We start from the raw sequence: 18,153 nt of genomic DNA, 5'->3' as shown, positions 1-18,153 counted from the left end.
ATAAGCTCACTCCGACATTACACTCACCAAGACCTTTCATTTGAGTACCCACATCAATTTTTCATATATTTTATATATTTATATATATTATATTCATGAATATATGAAAAATATATCAAAAATGCATGTGGGTCCTCAAATGAAAGCTCTTGATGAGTGTAACATCGAGATGAGTTTATATCTTTAAAAAGATCAATAGTTAAGATAGTACAGTGCAATTTAACAAAAATTATTATTTAATAAGGCAAAATATTATTTATTTATAATTTACAAGTCGAGGAATTCATACCCATAGTGACTGCAAGTTCACTACTTATTATTATTATTATTTTTAAGAGAATAAGAAAAATTTTGTGTTCAGGATAGTCATATAATAAAATCGTTTTTTTTTTTTTTTATTTAAAAAGTATTTTCAGATACATAATTAAGAAATGACCTTGTAACTACTAAACTATTAAAATTTATATAGATATAAGCTCATCCTGACGTTACACTCATCAAGACCTTTCATTTGAGTACCCACATCAATTTTTCATATATTTTATATATTTATATATATTATATATGTATATATGAAAAATATATCATAAATGCATGTGGGTACTCAAATGAAAGCTCTTGATGAGTGTAACATCGGGATGAGCTTATATTTTTAAAATATAAATTATATATAGGTATATATAAAAAATATATCAAAATTTAATGTTATTAAATTAAAACAAAAAAATTATTTCTAAAAAATTGCATTTTTTCATTTTTAAAAATTTTTTTTGCCATTATTCTTCGATTATAAATTTTTAAAATAATTATATATTTGCTAAATTAATTTTCATTAATTAAAAAATGACATTGTATCTTGAGAAATATTGATATTTTTAAAGATATAAGCTCATCCCGACATTATACTCATCGAGACCTTCCATTTGAGTACCCACATCAATTTTTCATATATTTTATATATTTATATATATAATATAGATGAATATATGAAAAATATATCAAAAATGCATGTGGGTACTCAAATCAAAGCTCTTGATGAGTGTAACATCGGGATGAGCTTATATCTTTAAAAACATCAATATTCTAGAAAATACAGTGCAATTTAACAAAATTAATTATTTAATAAAACAAAATTTTATTTATTACTATTTTGCATAAATTCATGAATTTTAAACATTAATCAACGTTTCATGTTTTGGATCCTCCCTAAACAAGCGACACAACCATATTATCCTAGCGACCATCAATCCTATCGACATGCCTCAATCGTCGATCATCCCCTTACAATCCAATTGTAACACGTACATGACCTACTAATTATTCAACACAAAAAAACCATTGCAAGCCATTAATAATTCTGTCACTGAAAATCAACCCTCTAACCTACGAATTGAATCTTGTACCAAAATTGTTCGTATCAAATTTAATTTTGTACAAAAATGCATCTGATGTTTTTTCTCGAAAAAATTAATTGTTTGCGAGATTATCGCAATTAAACTTTAACAGCTCGAAAATTTTTTTGCTAAGTAATGAGTGATAAAAGTTAGTTACGATAACAGTAACAATAAATAATGAAGGCGCGTAAATGTAATTCAAGATCAGTGATAACACTTTAATTAAAAACAGATACGATAAATCAATGATTGATGAGATTTAAATGTTTAATCGCGATGATATTTTACTATGCAAATTTATAAACGCTGATACAAATGAAAAACTAGAGCGCTATATCAACGATTTTACGTGATTAATAGTTATCCACGTCTGCGGGTTACATTCACTACATTTATCATACGTCCAATTTCATTTAATGCTCTTTTCATACTATTTTTTTTTTTTTTTACGTTTCATCAAACAACAAAGAGATACAAAATTTTACCTACAGTTTGCGGTAGTTAAAAGTATCGAGTACAGCCGTAAATATTTTTTTTTTATTTTTTAAAGAGACAAGCCCCTAGTTATTTATAAAAATAAATTTTTAAATTCCTAAAATGATTTTTTTTTAATTAATCTTTTAAATAATTAATTAAATTTCTATTTTAAAGTTAATTCTTTTGAATTAAGTTTCTACGAGTGGACGAAATTCGTACTATGCGACACCTAGCGGGGACTTTAGAAACTATTTCTAAATTATACTTTTAACTGACATAGTGATTTTAAAATCGCTCAGTAATTAAAAAATTAATACTTTCAAATTAAGTTTCTAAAAGCGAACAAAATTTGGAACCGTGCGACACCTAGCGGTGACTTTAGAAAATACTTTTAAATTACAGTAAAAGCTGTTAAAAGTTACCGTATTTCTGTCTCAATTTCTAACATAACATAAAACGCTAACAAGAGCGAGAAAGACAACCGGGGTAACTTTTAACAGCTTTCACTGTATATTTTAAAAATAATTCAGTAATTTAAATTTAAAACTTTTGAACAAAGTTTCTAAAAGCGGACAAAGTTCAGAACCATGTTACACCAAGCGGTAACTTTAGAAAACATTTTTAAAATGATTTAGTAATGTTAACTTATAACTTTCGAATTAAGTTTCTACAAGCGGACAAAATTCAGAACCATGCGACACCTAGCGGTTACTTTAGAAAATAATTTTTGAATTATATTTTTAAAATTATTCACTAATTTAAATCTAAAACTTTCGAATTAAGTTTCTGATAGCGGACGAAATTCGAAATCATGCGACACCTAGCGGTGATTTTAGAAACTATTTCTAAAATCATTTAGTAATTTATATTTAAAACTTTCTAATTAAGTTTCTGATAGCGGACAAAATTCGGAACCTTGCGACACCTAGCGGTGACTTTAGGAACTATTTTTATAATTTACTCTAAAAAATTCTGTACTTTTTGAATAAAATTGTATTTTACAAAAAAATGTGTTGAAATGCAAAAAAATCATAAGAAACCTTTTTTGCAGAAAATTTATCTCTATAAAAAAAGTCCTTATCATTTCTTCGCATTATTAATTTTTTATTCAGAAATCAAATCAGAAATCTTCTAAAAATTTTTTTTTTTTTTCAAAATATTTGAATAAATAAGTTATTTTTTAAAGTTTATAATCAAAATTCGGGGTTAAATAATAAAGATTCTTCACACGAACTGTATCTATAAATTGTTTTGTATCTCTAACCCTTTAGTTATAAATCGAGTCATAATTTAAAAAAAATTTTTTTTAACTAATCTAAATAGGAAACTGACTTTTTGAATTTAGAACTCAAAATTCTGGATTAAATATTAGAGATAAAAAAATTATAACGAATCTTTTTTTGTGAGGAATTAAATCTCTATAAAAAAGGTTCTAATCACTTTTTCGATATTTCGCACTCTTTAGGTAGAATTTTGAGTTAAAGATAAAGTTGATTATTTTTACAAATTAAGAAAAAGCTAAAAATTTAAAAAATAATTTTTCTTAAATAAAATTTGATCCTTAATAAAATTATATCCAGGTCTGGAGTTTGACCAGACTATCTGACGTTAGAAAAAAGGTAATTAATAACCCGTACGGAGTAAATTGACTAAATAGACATATGATACGAGCAGGGGCTGAATTAACAGCCAGAAAATGAGTTTACGTTAAATCCGTTTATTGGGACGATAGATGATGGTTCGAGGCTTATAGAACAGTTTCATGGCTCTCATGGCTCCTGCAATGGTTTGCCTCAGGGCACGGGCTTCTAGACTCTCACACACACTCATATATTTAGATGTATCTATATATAGTAATACGAAGCTCACTAGGAATAATAACATGTGGGGAAACGTTATTGCTCAGTAGCCTAATCTTGCAAATCCTCTGCCCTACGGTCGCTCGGAGCGTCAGACTGCGTTTATCTGTTACCCGATAGTAATTCGACGTTAACAGTCAGCCTATATCCTCTATTACTCTATCTACTGTCTGCCATCTCTAACCGCTGCCACGTATCAACTCAATTTAGATTTATAATTATTAATTATAATCTTTTTAAATAATTTTATATCAAACATCGATAAAAAAATAATTATTTACTGTACCCTACAAGAATAAATTTGAAAAATAATTTTGATAAGTTAATTAAAAATAAATTAAAAGAAAATAATTTTATTTAAAATTCTATTTTAGAGCTCGTTTAAATTTTCCCGCGGATAGTATTTTTTTCATACGAATTAAACGCCCCCTTTCGTTCCGATAAGTGAATCATAAGAAAGAACCAATTGAAGACTGTATTACCGGCGGTCGGCCAGCGGAACAATTGAGTATAGTATCAGCTGTCTTCAAGCTGTATTTACAAATAAATTTTTCTATATGGCTGCTCAAAGGACAGAAAATTTCTCCAACTGCCAGACGAAAAAAATTAATTATAATTAAACAAAACAATATTAAGTTGCAATTTTCAATCCGTAAGTTCCTAAAAGGCAGATAAGGAGATTAAAAAATAAATTGAGTTGAAAAATTGATTTTTTCAAAAGTTATCGTGTTTGCCGTAAATTAATTGATTATTAAATAACAAAATTTGTGAGTGTTTAATTTTTCTTTTACGGGAAAAACCTTCAGAATTTTTTAAAAATTTTATTTTATCCTTTGTTCCTACAGAAAACAACGAAAATGAATTACATTATCGTCTTTTTGGTCACTATTGCCTGTGCTGCTGCTGTTATTACCGACGGTGAATACTCGTCAAGCGGTCTAGAAGCTGAAAACCAAGAGAATAGTGTCACCCCCAACCCCAACTGGAACGAAAACCAAAACGACAACTGGAACGGTAATACCAACGGAGGGGAGAGTTCCCCGGTTGGAAGCTCTAACTGGAACGAAAACCAAAACTATCGAAAAAATCCATATGGAAACTAGCCTAGATTCCAAAATGAATTCCCACATGGCGTTTTCGAATAGATTCCCATATGGTTTCCTATATAGGAATCCAGGGTAGAATTCTCCATAGATTCCTATATTAATCAGGCGAAAAAAAATTGATTTAAAAAATTAAAAATAATTATGAAGTAATTGCTATTAATTAATTATTAATTGAAATTTATTCTGAAAAACGGATTTTGTAATTTTATCTAATGAAAAAACTGCTGGCATCTGATGGACTTGAACCCGGTACCTCATGGTTGACAGTCTTCTACGCTACTCTCTGGCCTAAGTCACGTTCTTACAAGGTCTATGTTTATTCCACTTATATTAATTCACTATAGGAATCCATACTTCCGATGTGGATTTTCCATACAGGAATCTATCAACCCACAGGCTCCTATGTGGATTCTTATAGAAATACATATTTCCTATGTGGATTTACCGTACATTTCTCAAAATCTATTGATCTGAATCGGTCCAAATAGTTTTCAAAATCTAAGATGAAATCGGTCACGCCGTTCAAAAGTTATAAGCGGTTCACATACTTTCACACACACACATACACACACACACACACACACATACAGAAACCGTGAAAACCTCGCGGGGATAGTCTGGGAAGCTTCCTGTGATCTTCAAATGTCGAGATCTGATGAAAACTCGATTTTTGCAAAACGGGGTGAAAACAATAACTTCCCGATTTTTGAAAATCTTCGATTTTCTTAGCGGGAAGTTAAAAAAACACCTATCCAAAAATTTCAGGATCTTTTAAGATCATTACAAGGTATCATACGAAAAAAAATTGAGCCAAAATTTCAATGGCGGTCTTCATTTTTGACGATTTTCAAAAATTCAAAATTTGACAAATTTGGCATTTTTCAAAATTTTTTTCCAAAATATTTTTTTTTCAATAGCCCCAAGTGTCTCCTTTTAAACAAACGAAAGACCATTCCTGTATCTATAATAGCATTCGAGATATTGCAAAAACAAAATTGGAAAACTGAAAAAATCGCAAAATTTTGAATTTGCATAACTTTCGAAAAAATTGTTTTTTTTTTGTTCTTTAGCAGAACTTCGTTTTATGATAAAAGAAAACTTGTGACCAAAATTCATCCAAATCGAAAGGGGTCGATTCCAACTATTGGTCGATTTGACATGGAATGACCCACATGAAGATTATAAAATTACAATACATCTTAGTAGATTTCCTGACAGGTGTTGGAAAATTACATGAATTGTATTTTATTTCGCATTGCTATACACGGATTTGTAATTTTACATATTATTTGTTTTGTAATATGATTGTAATTTTACAAAAATTTTTAACAGTGTCTTCAACTACTGGATACTTTACCTTAAGGCTAAATTAGCTAAACGAAATATCACTAAAAAAATCAGAATATAAATTCCGTCGTTATTTCACCCAGAAAATGCATATAATCAAAAAGTAAACAAGCTAAGAGGATACATAATGGTTAAATAGCCTTGTGATTGACAATTAAACTAGCAATACGTTGCAGGGAGCAGTAGAGCAGTAATAGTTAATACGACAATCGCGCCTAAATGCTCACAATCACGATGTACAAGGGTATTAAGTGCACACAAGATGACGGTGCTCTGATTATTGATTATCGATTCAATTCAATTATTTTAGTACATTAAATATAAATGCACATCGTGGATGATAGACGCGCTGACATTGATAACTCTTTTTGTTATTACCTTCAACTTAGTCTTAGGAGTGGTTTTTTCCACTTGCGAATCAAGTATCGATCATATCGCATCGTATCGGACTGAGTAAAGACGCTTAGACCACTCTTGAGCTATTCTATCTCGAGTCTCAAGATCCAATCCCCTTTACTTCGAGATTACTACGCTGAGCTCTTCTATTTATTAATTTTTATTCTTCGATAAATCAAGATACCAATCATATTAGTGATATTAAATCGGGGATTTTTTTAATTTAAAAAAAATTATTTATCTAATAAAAATTGAAACAAAACTGAAAGCATTACTAAAAAGTTTGAGAAAAATTTTAAGCTTAAAAATTTGAATTTTTTTCAAAGGTTATGGGCCCAGTTATAAAAATTTTCGGATTTGTTTTGATAAAATATTTTTTGCTTAAAAATATTATTTTTTAGGCGATTAAAGACGGATGAAATAATCGTCTAAGAACACATTACACTTTCGAAGAACTTAAAGGGTCATTCTGGTTTGTAACTTTGAAAAAAAATTTTTTTTTTACATTTTTCGAAAGTACATATTGAAACACTAAATTTTACTTAATTTAAAAATTTAATTATTTAGACCATTAAATCTCGCGGATAAGAAATAATCGCCTAAACTTCTAAAAATTAGGATTCGCTGCTCTGGGATATTCCGCTCCCGTGAACCAATGAGTGTCTTTGTCTTTAGATGATTTTATTAGTTTGAGACAGAAGTTCTCACGCGTGCCAGTCAATTTATTTTAATTACTTACAAATTTTAACTGCAACGATGACCCTTCGTCTTTGATTGACCCTTTGGCAGGTTGTAGATAGATAGTCGTAGTAAATAAATAGGTGAATAGTGGTAGTTTAGTAATAGTGTATAGCGGTGATAACAATAAACTTAACTTTATTTCACCAAATCAACACTTTAAACAAGACTTATAATATTTCGGTAACGAAATATTTATGAAACAGAACACTTGTATTTAAGATTATAACTAATTTAGTAATAATACTAGTGAGCGTGGTGAGTAATCACCTGATGCGAAAAATAATAATTTTAATAGAAAATAATACAGAATATTCAATTAAATAATAAACTTTTAGATTAATTGAGATTTTGGTGAGTAGTCACCTAATAGCAGTAATAGTGGTAATAGTAGTAAAATGACTAAGAAATATTTTGCGTGGTGGTTGACACCGGGGGATAGATCGAAGTGTCGATCATCGCTCAAGTTTTGAGGTTCGTAGCTGATTTTTCCCTCCTCGTGTCGTCTTGTGACGTCACGGGGCTACACATTAATTTAGCTAGTGTCGGTAACGAAAATTTCGGGTGGTACACTGATAGAAGGATTTATTTGTATTAAAAAAATATTTGTTAATAGTTAACAAATCATTTATTAGAGACCATTTTTTAGTATCAAACAAATATTTCTTAGTATTTAAAATGATTTGTTTGTATTTAATAAATCAGATATTCATTTATTAAATATTAATAAATCTTTTTAAATACTAAGAAATATTTGTTAAGGACTAAAAAGTGGTCTCTAATAAATGATTTGTTAAATATTAACAAATATTTTTAACTATAAACAAATCCTTCTATCAGTGTAGTTCGCCAGGCTGGTAACATCGGGACATTTTGTAGTGTCTCAATATATCTAAAAGTATTGTGTTAAAATTTCTAAGTGATCGGATCACTGTACCTAGATTATTTAACGATGTTTATGTGGATGTTCGAGTGGAAGAAATTCAAATTTTTGAAAAGGCTGAAGGGAATTTTGAATGGTCCCGGCGTCGCTGATTGACTTTAGGTAAGATTTTGTTTTTTTTTAATTAAAAAAACTTTAAGCGCGTTTATCTCAGAAGTAAGTTTTTCTGGTTGACGTACATGATATCTTCGGAAGCACTGACCCGATCTTAATAAAATTTAAACGATATATTCTGCATAGTAATAGCTATTGCATCAGCTACAACCAAATCAAAATTTTTATTTTTACTATTTTTTTAGGACTAAAAACTGTGAAAAAAAGCCTCAATTTTCAGTTTTTTTTTTAAATTGTCCATTGTTATTCATTAATAAATATTAATCTCCGTAGCTGGTGCAACAACTACTTATATATTGAAGGTAAATAATTTTGGTTTTAGTGTTTTAGATGAGCCGTTATCAAGTTATCATGCACTCGAGCTTTATACCAACGTTTTGTCAGAGCTCCGTTCTCCCGTTGTTTATTCATATAAAAAATATTAAAAAAATAAATTTAGATATTTTTAGTGTTATTCAAGAGTGTATTTGTTGAGCTGAATTTAATATTAATATCTATAATAGTTTCTGTGTAAAAAAATCATTAATATCAAAATGACCCCTTAATTATGAAAAACTGCGCTTGCAGAGTTTCAATTTGTCGTCATGGTTTCGTCTACTTCTAAGACAATTCTACTGGGAGGTGCCAAGTCTGCGTAATTACGTGCTTAGATGACGGAAATCTCGGTTTAGAATATCTGGAGAGCCAAATCTCGGTGGCTTAAACTCAATGGCGTTAAACTGGCACGTGTCCACGTCCACTTTGAAGCTAACTCTCAACCCTAAAGCTCGTTCTAATCTCAAGATCCTCGGAAACTCAAGAGTAACCTGGTTACCGGCAATACTCAGAGGCTCTGAGGGCCGCTACCGGTACTTTAATTCGTTACGCCCGTCTAACTATTGAACGTATTAACTAACAGCAGTTGCTTCCAATTGTTGTTAACTGCCAATTATTTGGAGTTTGTTTCCTTTAAAGGTCAATTGGTGATTGCTCGCTTGGAGATAAAGTTTCAAGTGTTGAAAAAAACACTAAGAGAAGTGAAAAAGTTTTAATTTGATCAGACATATCAGATATATATTTGATCGGAACAGGTATATTAGATAGCCCAAATCTTCTTAGATATATTAAAGATGATTAAAAATATTCCGTATAATCAAAAATAATATTAAATCCGATAAAATATATCTGATATATTAAATCTGATCATATTCATAAAATAGATCAGATTTAATTATATGTATGATTTGATTGGATAAATGCAATATACTAGATCTGATCATATATATATCTGATATATTAGGTCTGATCAAGTATTGAAGGCATGTAAAATTTGATCAAACACATGCGATCTATCAAATTAAACAGATTTGATCAGATATATTAGATCAGATCAGATAGATTTGATATTTATCAGATCAAATCCAATATAACAGATATATCAGATTTAATCAAATATATCAGATGTAGTCAGATGTATTAGATCTATCAGATCTATCAGATCTGTTTAATTTGATAGATCGCATGTGTTTGATCAAATATATCAGATTTAATCAGATATATCAGATCTGATCAGATATATCAGATACATTAAATCTGATCAAATACATTAGATCTGATCGAATATACTAGATCTGATCGAACATCCTAGATCTGACCAGATATATTAGATCTAATCATATATATCAGATACGTAGAATCTGATCAGATATTTCAGATCTTATCATATATATCAGATACATTAAATCTAATCAGATATATCAGATATTTTAAATCTGATCAAATATACTAGATTTGATCAGATATATATGATACATTGAACTGATTAGATATTTCAGATCTGATCGGATATGTTAGATCTGATAAGATATGTAAAATCTGATCAGCTATATCAGATATATTAAATCTGAATATACGAGATCTGACCATATATATCAGATATATTAAATCTGATCAAATATACTAGATCTGATCAGATATATCAGATACATCGAATTTGATCAGATATTCTAGATTTGATCATATATGTTAGTTCTGATCAGATATATCAGATATCTTAGATCTGATTATATATACCAGATCTAGTCATATATATTAGGAACATTAAATTAGGTGAGATATATCAGATATATCAGTTCTGGTCATATATATCGTATCTGGTTATATATATCAGATATATTAGATCTGATCAAATATACTAGATCTGATCAGATATTAAAAATATTTGCTTAGATATATCAGATTTGATCAGATACATCAGATCTGATCACATATATAAAATTTGATTAAATATATCATATTTGAACAAATATATGGGGTTAATTAAGATAAATTAGATTTGATCAGATATATTAGGTATACTAGATCTTATAAAATATATCTGATATAGTAGATTTGATAATAAGAAATTAATACCCGGAAATTTCTAATTAGAAATTTAATTTTCTTTCAATAAATAACATTTTAGTTGATTAGTTAAAGGTATCTCCGACAAAAGCAACCCTCTAGAAAAAAAAAAACAAAATTTCGTTGAAATCCAGCAAAGGCAAACTAAAGGTTTTATTCCCCGAAGTAATTGAATTTGTATTTTTTTAGTTGACTAACCTTGGTAAAGGTCAGGGTGGCAATTGGCGGCAGTCGTGGTAGGTTTGGGTAATAGAAACTTCCAGCTGGATGTGCAGGATATCGTGATGTTATTCTGTAAGCAATCCCCTGGGGGTTCGTCGGCCAATTTGCCGCCGTAAAGGTAAAACCGTTGTCTGTGCCGCCGTCCAATGGGTCTAGCTGTATAAAATAAAACATTCAACTTTTATCTTGCTCCTTTTTTATTATCATCCAGCCAGAGATGGAACCAAGGGAGAGGACATATGAAAAAAAAAAGATACTTTACCTCAACAGTTACGGTATCAACCCAATTACCCTCCACACAGAGCTGGAATGAGTCGACTCCCACAAACCAATCGGGACTGGGATTTATCCTCGCCATCATGCTAACCAGGGTGTGATTACCATCCAGAAATGTACGTGTCACGGTACTGCCCTCCCCTTGGGGTATTCCCGGGCCTCCGAAGACGTCCAGGATATTAGGGCTGTCTCCCCCTGTGTCCAAGCTATCTGTGCGTCCTGTTTCTACGTACTGCATTGCTCCAGGTGATAATCGCTCGCCTAGACGGTATAATGTGTACGTTGAATCGTGAGTTCGCCCTGGAATTATAAAATATTGATTTTTTTTAAGAGATAACCTTACAGAATAAAAACATTTTTCATAGGAAATTATCCCCAGGTAATATATGCTGAAGCAAGATTTAGGTGCCAGTGCACCCAAATCTTGAGTAAAACCCCTAGTTACTAGTGTCTTTTTCTACATATGGGTCCCGGGAAAAAAAGTTTAATCAAATCAGATCAAATTCATCAGATCTGAGCAGATCTGCATTTTCGCCAGATCTGTCCAGATCAAATTTGATCTGATTAGATCAAATCTGATCTGTTCAGATCTGGTTCGATTGAAACAGAATCAATTTATAAAGAAGTTTATAAAATAAAAATAATAGTAAAATTTATTTTATATCTACTTGCAAATTAGAAATTATGTATTTTATATCAATTTTCTGTGATTAAAAGTCGAATTATCGTTGAAAAACAATTTGCGATGTTGGGGATTCGAACCTGGGTCCTCCTGCATATCAGTCCCAGAGCGTACCATTCAGCTACTAGAAGTACCTGACTGAGTTACTCTTCAGATAATAGTGTAGGCGCTGTATTATCTTTTCGTAAAATTTTGAGGTCGGTGTACAAAATATGATTACTTTATGATTTTTGACCCGCTGAAACCGAATATCGCAGTCATTTTTTCGAAATCTCGGGCCATCTATTGTTTATAGCCATTTGTTTGAACAATTATTTGAGAAATAATTTTTTTTGAGATCGGATATTGTTTTTTCAATATTTTAGGCAATTTTAAGATGAAAATTAATCTAATTAAATTTGCCGTAAGTTGATAGTTTCTGAGTTATTAATTTTTGAAAATTGAAAATTCTTGATCTTCAACAATTTTATTGATTAATTACAAATAAATTAATTACTTAACACCAGGTTTCATGCACGTGATTGTTCAGAAGAATACTCAAAGTTTCTATTGAAACAATAACATCCGGTTATGATTTGCATTAAATAAAAAACGTGATCAAAGTTAGTGCATTTGTAAGAGCTATTTATTAGAACATGAAGTATAAAAAGTCGTACCTAAGTAGATCTGCTCTGATCAGAGCAGATCTAATTAGATCTATCCATATCACCTTTATGATTACATACATTCATCAAGCTTGATCTGATTTGATCTAACTTAATCTGATCATATCTAAACTTTTTTTCCCGCGTAATAATCAGATTGAATTAGATCTGCATAGATCAAGTCAGATCTATTCATATCTACTTTTTAATTTTATTTTGATCAAACTTGATCTGGTTTGGTCTAATTTGATCTGACCGGATCTAGTTTGATCAGAACAGATCTATTTATATCTACTTTTTAATTTCATTTTGATCAAACTTGATCTGGTTTGGTCTAATTTGATCTGACCGGATCTAGTTTGATCAGAACAGATCTATTCATATCTACTTTTTAATTTTATTTTGATCAAACTTGATCTGGTTGATCAACGCATATCAAATTAGATCTGTCCATATCTAATTAGATCTAAATTTAGATCAAATCTGATTTGCTCAGATCAAATTTGATCAGAGCAGATCTAAACTTTTTTTTCCTGGGTGCACAATTCTTGAGCTATAATCTGGCCCAAAGTTCTTGTACAAGGCTTATTCAAGACTTGTCAATTGAATTTGCTACAAGTATCTGGAGCAAGACCCACAGGTATAAAAAGATACTAACAACTATCGAAATTGAAACCAGAATTGCTCAAGCCTTGAAAAAGATTGTTATATAGTTCTGAGCTATAATTTTCATCACTTATGATTTTGTTTTCAGATCAATATTATAAGTTACGGCTATTTAAAAGTACTATCCAACTTTGGCTACCTACCTAAGAGTTTTTCTATGTTTTCATGGATGAAAAGTTTCGATATTTTATAATAATTATGATGAAAAATCAGAGTTTAGCATCTACGATGAATAATAGCCAACCTTAATGCATTTATATTTATTAAAAATATAAAAAAGGGTAGTTTAAAGGGGTCGTTAGTGATTTACCGACAAATATAATACAGTATCCTAGAGTATGACGCGTATATAGTAACTCATATCCTACAAGAGACCGGAAGCTGTGTGAGATAGTCAAATTAATGCGGTGCCTCGAATTTATGGGCAATTAATGCACCTCTCAACTCTCTACTACTCATCCTGGTATCTTCAGTCTCCTCATTCTGCAACATCATAACCACCCCGACTACTTTTATTCTTTCGGAATTTCTTTTTTTTACATAATAATTTTTCGCTTCATCTGTATTCAACAATTTTCCTCCCCGTACACTCTTTTTCTCTCTTCTCTGCGAGTCTAAAAGCAAGCTTTGTTTTATCCTCGTTGCTCCAGGACTACTAGACGTTATCCATGATAATAATTTCATTTTTAAGAGTCTACAGTTTTATAGGACAATAAAAAATAAAAATTACTGCTATACAAATGACCGTATTAAATTTGTATTTTCATGCGTTCAATTTGAAATTCAAATTTATTAAGGTTAGAAATTTATTTCGATCATTTTTATAGAATAAATTTATTCTAATCGATTTTATTTTTAGTGTGTTTAACTGGACTAAACGATCTGAAAAAAATATCTAATATATCATATAAGATCTCATATATCTAACATATCTGATCAGATCGAATATATTATAGAATTTTTTACAAATCTGATCTGATCCGATAGATTGAATATATTTGGTCAGATCGAATTTATCTGATATATCTAATCTCGCTCGATAATCACATAAGATCTTATAGATATAATCAGATTAAATATATCAAAAATATTGAATCAGATCTCATACATTTGATCAGATCAGATAGATTGAATATTTTTGGTCAGATCGAATTTATCTGATAAATCTGATCATATTCAAAGCACTGAATAAGATCTTACACATCAGATCTGTTCAGCTATATCAGATATATTTAATTAGATCGAATTTATCTGATATATCTGATCTGATTAAACATGTCATATAAGATCTCATAGATCTTATCAGGGCAAAAATATCTGGAATATTTTATCAGATCTTATAAATTATAAGTCAGATCGAATTTGTCTGACACATCTGATCAGATCTAATGTACAATATAAGATATTATACATTATATTTAGTCAGATCCATCTGATAAGATCAAAGATATCTGATATATTTGATCAAATCGAATTTATTTGATATATCTGATCTCCTTTAATATATTACATGAGATCTTATAGATCTAATCAGATCGAAAATATTGAATTAGATCTGGTCAGCTACATCAGATATATTTGAGCAGATTGAAAATATTGGATATATCTTACCTTATTAAATAAATCATATAAGATCTTAGGGATCTGATCAAATCAAACATATCGAATATATTTATTCAGATCTTATAGATCTTCACATCTTATAGATCTCCACATCTTATAGATCTTCTAGATCTGATGAACTTCTAGATCTGAAGATCTTATAAATCTTCAGATCTTAAGATCTCATAGATCTTCAGATCTTATAGATCTTGTAGATTTTCAGATGTTATAGATCTTGAGATCTTTTAGATCTTCATATCGTTTAGATCTTCTAGATTTTAAGATATTCTAAATCTGAAAATCTTCTAGATCTTCTAGATTTGAATATTTTTTTGGATTTGAAGATCTTATAATCTTCTAGATCTGAAAATCTTATAATCTTCTATATCTGAAGATCTTATTATCTTCTAGATCTTAAGATCTTATAAATCTTCAGATCTTAAAATCTCATAGATCTTCAGACCTTATAGATCTTCTAGATTTTCAGATCTTTTAAATTTTCAGATCTTTTAGATCTTCAGATCTTTTAGATCTTCAAATCTTTTAGATCTTCAGATTTTTTAGATCTTCGGATCTTTTAGATCTTCAGATCTTATAGATCTTTAGATCTTATAGACCTTACATATTACACGATTTATAATATCAAATTAGATCGGATTTATCTGATCAGATCTAAAGTATTTTACAAGATGTTATATATCCTATTCAATCAGTTATATCTGATTAGATCGGTAGTGTATATACTTAAACAGTTTGAACACATCATTTAAGATGTTATAGATCTGATCATTCCCAATACATCTAATGCATCCAACAAAACTGATCTGATTAAATATATCTAATGACACTTTATATATATAATCGTAGAATATATATGTAATCAGATTGAATACACTATATAAGATCTGATATGTTTGAATTTATTAAATATTTCTGATCAGATCGAATATATGTAATGGAAACAAATATATCTGATCCATCTGGTCAGATTTTCTCAATGATATAAGTTCTTATATATTTAATATATCTGATATATCTTCTATATAATTTTACAAAACCTATATTTCAATTTTTACGTAAGAAATAAATGACGTCAATGTGAATGAACCGCAAAAATAGTTTTTTTGTATTTCTGTATGCTTAAGATTAGGTCAGTCTATAAATATATGGCGCCAGTGTATGTCTTAAACTGTAAGCATATGTGTATGTTTCTCAAGAAGTAACTGTTCTTGCTCACTGATGGATTAATTGTCTCCCATAATTCACAAATGTATATAGATTAGGGCAGCTAAAAAACAAGAATACTATAGAAACGTTGTTAGCCGAAAAAAGTCGAGTTAAATGAATTCGACGAAGATTTTTTATAAAATTATTTTGATTGAAAGGTTCATGTCTTGTATTTACATAAGCAGGACGGTAATATTAAATCTCAGAAAGTATTCTCGTCACAAATAAAAACGGTGTTTGTATATATTTTAGGAGTCTCGATATCGCGTCGTATCTCTGTCGCAGCTCACGAATTCTGAATAATACATCAAAAGATCCGACACGGGAAGCCAATGCGCGTCCGGAAGACTTGGAGATACCGTCACAGATAGAAATACTATAGGAAGTCCATGTTTAAATTTAAGATTTACATTTACGTCAATAAAAATTTTTATTTTATTTTTTTTAGCTTGAATTATTATTAATAATAGTTTAAAAATTTTCTGCAATAATTGATCCTCCTGAAATTAAAATAAAAAAAATTTTTCACTTCTTATTTAGTTAAATTTAATCCAAAGTCCTCAAGCGAGAAGAATTGTTCCTTCGGCGCCACCTAGTGGCGTCCCTAGGAACTAAAATAGAAAAAAGTCTCGAAAGTGTAATTAAGAGGGTTTATGCGGAGTTCCGCAGATGAAGCAATAGCAAGATAATATGTAGAAATGGAATTACAGGATTGAAACATGAGAACGGGGAAGATCGAAAGGATGGAGTTGAGGTGGAGGGCGCTAGGCTGCGGAAGGGGTGGATGAGTTTGTGGATATCCGAAAACTTGCTAATAAATTCCAGACGAGTGAACGAATCGATCGCCAAGGGGGATTCAGATTAACGTACTTTGAAATCGCCGAAGGCATGAATTCCTCGCGGTTAACTGAACTTTGTCGTCTACATACATTTAGATGTTTGTATATATGTCAGTTTATCGATAATTTTTGGTATATGTAACATATTTATCTTAATAATTTGTTTTTATTTTTATTATAATTTTTTCGCGCAACTCTAACATTTAGTTAATGAGAATTTGATATTAATAAACTGTTCAAAAAGTTTTGTAGCTTTAAACAATTATAAAATTATATAGTTTTAGGATAAATATGTTGTTTGCTTTAAAAATTGATTTTTTAACATAAGTAAGTAATTTTTTTTTTATTGATGCTCTTGTTTTGCTGTTGTTTTTATTTTTGTTGTTAATCATGGTATTATTTTTGTTGTTGTTACTCTTGTTTTCATAGTTTTTACTCTTATTTTTGTTGTTGCTTTTGTTATTGTTGTTTTTGCTCATGCTGTTATTTTTGTTGTTGATCTTGTTTTGTTGCTCTTGTTGTTGTTGTTGTTGCTGTTGTTTCTTCTTTTGTTCTTGTTTTGTTGCTCTTGTTTTTGATGTTGTTTTTAATATTGTTGATTTTGGACATATTGTTGTTATTATTTATGTTGTTGTTGTTGTTGTTCTTGTTTTGTTACTCTTATTATTTTTATTATTGCTCCTGTTATTTTTGTTGTTGCTCTTGTTTTTATTGCTACTCTTGTTATAGTTGTTCCTGATGTTGTTGTTGTTGTTCTTATAGTTTTGTTATTCTTGTTTTTGTTGTTGCTTATTTTTTGTTGCTCTTGTTTTTTATTTTTGTTGTAGCTAATGTTGTTGTTGTTGTTTCTCTTGTTGTTCTTGTTTTGCTGCTTTTGTTATTGTTGTTGTTTTTCTTGTTTTGTTGCTCTTATTGTTGTTGTTGTTTCGTCTGTTGTTCTTGTTTTGTTGCTTTTGTTATTGTTGTTTTTTCTCTTGTTTTGTTGTTTTTGTTTTTGTTGTTACTCTTAATAATTGATGTTGCACGTATTGTTATTGTTGCTCTTGTTTATATTGTTATTGTTGTTGCTCATTTTGTTGTTGTTGTTGTTGTTGTTGCTCTTGTTGTTATTAATGTTGTTCTTGTTTATATTGTTACTCTTGTTACTGTTGTTGTTGTTTTCCTTGTTTTGTTGCTCTTGTTTTTAGTTTTTTGTTGTTGCTCATATTATTGCTGTTGTTGCTGTTCTTGTTTTTGTTT

At 29.7% G+C, this 18,153-nt stretch overlaps 1 protein-coding gene and 1 long non-coding RNA gene across 2 annotated transcripts in view; one reads left to right on the top strand and one right to left on the bottom strand.

Annotated features, from left to right (window-relative positions):
• The window catches only part of LOC123263534, a 111,960-nt gene that overhangs the window by 10,400 nt on the left and 83,407 nt on the right, over window positions 1-18,153 (bottom strand). Inside the window, exons 3-4 of the mRNA XM_044726388.1 lie at window positions 11,241-11,554; window positions 10,955-11,134 (exon numbers count right to left, since the gene is read on the bottom strand). Coding sequence (XP_044582323.1) covers window positions 10,955-11,134; window positions 11,241-11,554 — 494 coding nt within the window. The remainder of the gene's footprint in view (window positions 1-10,954; window positions 11,135-11,240; window positions 11,555-18,153) is intronic.
• The window catches only part of LOC123263646, a 342,430-nt gene that overhangs the window by 300,859 nt on the left and 23,418 nt on the right, over window positions 1-18,153 (top strand). The gene's annotated exons all lie outside the window — the stretch shown is intronic.

This window comes from Cotesia glomerata, linkage group LG4 (genome assembly GCF_020080835.1).
Source record: "Cotesia glomerata isolate CgM1 linkage group LG4, MPM_Cglom_v2.3, whole genome shotgun sequence".
Lineage (NCBI taxonomy): Eukaryota > Metazoa > Arthropoda > Insecta > Hymenoptera > Braconidae > Cotesia > Cotesia glomerata.
This window is presented reverse-complemented; position numbering and strand designations above follow the sequence as displayed.